At 36.6% G+C, this 6,114-nt stretch overlaps 1 protein-coding gene across 1 annotated transcript; it reads right to left on the reverse strand.

The window, feature by feature from the left end:
* Nucleotides 1–753: 753 nt before the first annotated feature.
* uts2d (urotensin 2 domain containing) lies at nt 754–2,691 on the reverse strand. The gene is made up of 5 exons (XM_059342125.1): nt 2,592–2,691; nt 1,922–2,026; nt 1,797–1,834; nt 1,454–1,544; nt 754–1,194 (listed from the first exon to the last, which is right to left on the reverse strand). The coding sequence occupies exons 1-5, from the start codon at nt 2,689–2,691 to the stop codon at nt 1,169–1,171; spliced, it is 360 nt and encodes a 119-aa protein (XP_059198108.1). The 3' UTR covers nt 754–1,168.
* Between the last annotated feature and the right edge of the window lie 3,423 nt (nt 2,692–6,114).

Raw genomic sequence — 6,114 nt, forward strand, 5'->3', positions numbered from 1 at the left:
GTTCCCTGGCTTGTATAGCAGCTGTATGAACACTGTTACTCTGTATAGGTTTGACAACTGTAGGTAGTGGCAAACATCTCATGTCTAATTTGTATAAATGCTGTGGTTGCATAATTTATGTCTAGTCAGCTAACACAGCCTTGAATTTAAGGGCAAATGAATCACGTCAGCAATGAGCAAAAATAATCTGAACTGTTAACTTGGCACATATTTTTTATTCATAGTTAACTAAGATTGATTGCTCATTCATTTTATCAATTTATGTTTTTTTGTATCTGTTGCTTAAAGGAGCTTCCAAGAACTGATAATTATGGAGACAAGGAGTGTGTTTATGTAAGCTGTTGAGCTGAGATAAAGAAATATAAACATTGTATATATATTTTTTTTAAAGTAAATATAAGACCCAGTGATAATTATATTTTTATATATTTATTAGTTATAATTATTTCCTGTGAAATGTCAGGGAGGAGCAGATAAAGTGGCCAAAAACAAAATATAAGTAATTATGAATGAATTATGAATACTAAATGGTTGAAAAATACAAAATGTAAAAAAATAGAAATAAAATAATTTTCCTGTAATGAACCACTGCAGACAAACTTAAGTATTTTATTTCTCCTTCGCTGTGAAAGTAATGAAAATATTTCTCTCCTTTTCAAACCTCTAAAAAATGTCTGTTCATTGACCAAGTGATCTTCATCATTTACAAGATGTTTTTAAAGCAAAATAAAACAAAAGGTACAGATTCATATTATAATTTTATTAATATTGTAAAATGAACAGCAGTGCATTTCTAAAAGCAGTGACAGATGTAATGTTTGTTGGCAGAAGTACAAAAACATGTTGTGCCCAATTCTGCCACAAGGGAGCGACAAACACAAGCAGGAAGCAAATAATAATCCCTGCTGATGAAATAATAATAATAATATGTCTTTGCAGTCAAGTAGATTTTGTCATATCCGACCCTCAAGTATTTCCAGTGAGTAAAGATGTACATCTGCAGTCCTCAGTGCAGTGGAAATGTTTATTGATTATGGTACAACTCTATATTGCTGAGATAAATACAGTTTGATGATAAAATGACTGAAATGAATGAAGTTTGTGTCTTAAGGCTATGTTGGGCTTTGCAGCAAGATTTCACAGTGGTCCTTCTCCCTTTGCATCCGTGTCAGACGCAGTACTTCCAAAAGCAAGCTGCAGACAAAACGGGAAAAAGACATCTTACATGCAGAATACTAACACTGCAATGGTTAGAATTAAATATGCAGTATGTGATTTCTGGAGATATATGTTTTACTGTTCAGTCCCTGAATAACACTTTTGATCGGTGTACCGAGACACCAAGAATGAGCCTCACTTCCTCGAGAATGAGACTCCAGAATTGCATACTGCATCTTTAACTAGAAATATGAATGATTTTTAAAGAGACATTTAAAACTAGAGTTTAACTCACGTTCACCCCTCTTCCTAGTTATGGATTTGCCTTCTGCCAAATTGGCTGTGATCTCCCTCTCCAGCTCCAGGTCCTCCCTCAGCGCCCGCAGCTACACGCAGAGATCAGAGTGATTAAACGCACCACGACAGGAAGACGTCATCTCAGTATCAGTACTACATCTACTCAATGAACTTAGTAAGGAGGCAGTGCAGCAGGTTTTCATTCAGAATCTACTTGGAATTGATTCAGATTCAGATTTCTTTTTGAGAAATAACAAGATGCTAACACACAGGATAAGATATTTACACTGTGATAAATCATGATAGGTTTCCTGCTTCAACAGAAATTTGAGAATTCTTACCTCCTCTAATTGAGCTAATTTGTTGGTCAGCTCCAGACCTGTAGATAGGAAAACCAGTCATCATCAGAACAATAAAATAATTTGTATTATTTATATCATTTTCAACATTTTATTTCATGTCTCACCTAGAGGATCATCCTTTTCAACAGGAACTAAGCTCTTGTGTAGTAACAGTGATAGAATCTTGCTCTGGGCATCTGTGTCTTCTTTTGGATTAAAAATGTGGTTCCCTGCACATACAAAGCAAAGAAAATGCAATTTTAAGCATCCGGAATTAGGGCTGCACAATTTGGCAAAAATATCAAATTAATTTCACTGATATTGCAGTTGTGATATGATTCACGATATTGGAAAGAATTACTACTTCTATATATTATTCTTACACAATATAATTATTTTTATTGGAAAAACTGTTAAAAAAGATCATGTTTTTTTTTAATTATTCTTGCAATAGTCTCACACAACAGAGATTTTTCTATAGAATATGAATTGAAGGATGGGAAATTTCTGCATCAACACAATACTTAAATATTGCACCTCCTGTGATTTGGCTTTTGTCATTAAAATTGCAATTTATTGTGCAGCCCTGCCCTCAATAAACATAAAGATGAACAGAAAATGTCACACTCTTCTCATTCTATAGTCAGGTATTATCTCTTAACCTGTTGCATTTCAGCAAAAGTAAACCGTTAAATCAGCAATAGAACTAATTGAAGGATTGCAGTGGTGCATGCAGCATCCTCAACAGCATTTTCAATATACAGTATGGAGATAAAAACAAAGCCATCTACTTACCAGGGTTAAATATGCTCCGTCCTTCCACATTTAGCACTCCCTGCAGCAGTAACAAACCCAGGAGTCCTAAGCAGTAGTTGACGACTGTAACCCTATCCATGGTACTCAATGTAAGGTCCCAAATTATCGCTGCACTATGAGCACTCCCTCAAGCAAGACAAGCAATCCACTGCCTTGGGTCCATCCCGTCAATATATTTATCCTCTCAGGGGCCAGGAGGAGGGGCCAGACCCTGCGTATTAAATCAATTGCGAGTCATCGTGGGTTTCGTCAATAGGCCACCTCTTCACGTGGACCACGAAGCGTCTGAGTGAAATATGGTGATCTGACGTCGGCGAGGCCAGTAACCCTACATCACTCTGACATGTGCAAATCAAACCAAGAGAGGAAGCTATCAATCAGCCTGTTGGCTATGAGGGACCAGAATCAGAGGTTGTTGGCACTTGCAAGTTTTTTTCTTTTACATTAATTGCTTCTTTAAATAGATACGTGGGAGTGTGTTGGACTGGGGGTAAATTGGTTCAGTCTCTAAGTGCATCATAGCCGGAGATGAGCTCCTCAATCTTGGCTTCAGGACTGATTTGGAGCTGAAGGAACATCCATCACTGCGGCTGAGCCAACAGCCCAACACCTCCTAAGTCACTGTGGTCTATTTTGTGCATCAAGAAAATCACATCTCATACCTCTGCCAGGGCAGCAGGCTTTGTGCTTGTGCAGTGTTAGGGAAATGAGCTGGCTGGTGAATCTAGCCGGTGAGGGTCTCATAAAAGCTGCCTTACACCCCTTTAGACTTGACTCAGGAGCCTAAGTCTCGTATCAAAGATCCTTTCAGGGATCCATCACTTTAGTCACACAGCAGCTCAAGGCCTCAGTGAAGACTAAAACTGTGGAGCAACATCAAAATCTAACCTCAAATCAAATGCAGTCATGAGGCTCCTGAAACTGTTCTATCACACAAATGTACAAACTAAACTAAACGCATGGGAACTTATCAAGTATATGTCAGCTGAATGTACGAAACAGAGATGGAAGAAGTACTCAAATCTTTCACTCAAGTAAAATCTATTGTAAAAATACTCAAAATGACAATGTACAAAATGATTGGCTTCGAGATATACTTCAAGTAGCCACAGTCAAAGTAGTCATTATGCACAATGAACCATCTCTGAATCACATACAACTGGATTATAATAATTGATGCATTAATGTGTTCATGACTTCAATGTTGCATCTGGTTAAGGTGGAGCTACTTTTAACTACTTTATATACTGCTAGGTATTTAAACCTATATTAATATATAATAAGAATGTATAAGTTGTTTTTTATATTATACCCAAGGCGCTACTTTTTTCTTCAACACTACAAAAAACATGAAGCTTACCAAGTATTTTCTTCTTATATATAGCAATAGTATCTTAATGATATTGTTTTGAGTATAATTTACCTACTGACCATAGCTTTATGTGCTTATGTATATATTAGTATTATTATTATGTGCTTATGTAATTATCTTATTGTTTAAAGACTTCTTTTTAGGATTGACATCGTGAGCTTTTTCATGCTTTTCAAGCTATTCAACTGCTCGATATGGTGAGTTTTTACCTAAAATATTGGCTCCAATTGAGAGTTTTAGTTGCATGTAGTTTGAATTATATGTCAAAAGCATTTTCTATTACCAAAACGTGCTTGTTTCAAGTATTGCTGGCTTATTTTAACATTACTACAGTTGGGCTATTCAAGCCAATTGCTCAACATAAGTATATTTGGACTTATTATTTCAAGACATCATTAGTTTTTCCAGTGCCTAGATATATATATATATATATATATATATAATTTTTTTTTTACTGATTTTAAGAATTCTTACAAAGAAAAAATTACTGACTGCACTGGCAGATAATTTTACTTGTTTCGAGTATGTATTTGCTAAATTCTAGTTATTTATTTCTTATTTTTTGTCAGTTGGTTTTTGCAGTGAAAGCTTTTGGGTTTCAATGAACGTGTGAGAAATGTGCTGGCCAAAGTCAGACATCAGTCCACTCCACTGCATTACTAATGAAAGGGGTCAGGGCCATGTTGACCTCATGATAAGTCACTGACAAACACTTCTCCAGCATTAAGTATGGACACAGTACCTAAATGTATTTATATGCAGTCTATGACCTAGATAGCTCCTAATGTTGTTATTGAGAGGCCTGTTAATAGACCACTAATACCAGTTCATTAGAATCGATGCTTGACAAAGAAAACTTATTGTAAACAGGCAGGTACGTTGAAATGATGAACACTAGAGGGAGCAATTACATTAACACAGTCGTTATAGCAGCTGCTGGCTGTCAGATCACATGACACGTGGGTGCATTCGTGTAAATAAGAGAGAGAAGAAGAGTCCGTAGCCTCGCTGTCACTTATAAATGTGTGTCCTCTTCATTCAAACAAACACGTGTGTAGTCATTCTTCTTTAGCTGTGTTTTAACATAGGCGCGTGCAGCTGCGCCTCAGGGCGTCATTATTAATTTGGCCCATAGATATAGCCCAGGGAGGTGTGTTCCCTTTCGCTCCGTGCAGAAGACTCCTTGCAGCAGCAGATGTCTACAGTCACTGAACCTTGAGGAGGGTGCTGCGTCAAGTTAACCAGCTGTAGCCAGAATCATGCCGGAAGTGTGATAATTCAGTATTTCAAATTAAATGCTAAATGAACAGCATGGCCTTTGGCTTCTATAAAAAGGTTTTATGGTATCCTTGGTCAATGTAATGAATGTTCTCGCAGCTATTGTATGATTAGTGAATTAACATTGTACACAAAATGTCAATAAGGTTTTGTCTCTTTCTTCTGAGAGTGATAATATACTACATAAACAAACTTTTTTTCTGCCAGGTAAAAAATTTGTTAGCAGTTTAGTTTGTAGTTAAAAATGTAATATACTACTGTATAGCAGCATTTTACAACTTCAATCTCATTTGATACCCACATTAAATTCCACATCCCCCACCTCATACAAACAAAGGACCATGAACACTTAAAGACACTCACACACCCTCCAGACTTTTCTTCTCACTGTTTCTGTTTCCCAGTGCCAGTCCCAATACCACACTGCAAAATTACTTGACTACAAGTAAAAGTCCTGAATTCAAAACTTACTTAAGTAAAAGTATAAAAGTATCAGCAACTAAATTTACTTAAAGTATCAAAAGTAAAAGTTATGCGGAATGGCCCCGCTCAAGTCCCCTGCAGTTTTTCTAAAGGCCGTTTTTGTCCCCTGCAGTTTATACTGTCCCAAAGTGAAGAGTCAGGCACTAGGACCAAGTGGAAAATGGCTGCGCAAGCTGAAGCCTGTTTCCCTTAGTTAAATTATAGTTTAGTAATAGTAATAGTAATAGTTTTCCTCTATGACCATATCATCAAAATTGATGATTGTTAGGTCAAACCAAAAAGGGAATAGTAAACTTAAAATTAACAATAGAAAACTAGAACTACTAAAAAACACAGAAAGAGTTTGAGTGCCCCCCCCCCCCCCCCCCC

This window comes from Centropristis striata, chromosome 9 (genome assembly GCF_030273125.1).
Source record: "Centropristis striata isolate RG_2023a ecotype Rhode Island chromosome 9, C.striata_1.0, whole genome shotgun sequence".
Classification (NCBI taxonomy): domain Eukaryota; kingdom Metazoa; phylum Chordata; class Actinopteri; order Perciformes; family Serranidae; genus Centropristis; species Centropristis striata.

Excerpts from the sequence above, each read along its gene's own strand:
- uts2d (XM_059342125.1), bottom strand. The coding sequence starts at position 2,691 with ATGGATAGGGTTACAGTCGTCAACTACTGCTTAGGACTCCTGGGTTTG. Across the intron at positions 2,027-2,591 it reads ACGGAGCATATTTAACCCTG|GGAACCACATTTTTAATCCA; the intron begins GTAAGTAGATGG and ends TTGTATGTGCAG. Across the intron at positions 1,545-1,796 it reads AATTAGCTCAATTAGAGGAG|CTGCGGGCGCTGAGGGAGGA; the intron begins GTAAGAATTCTC and ends CTCTGCGTGTAG.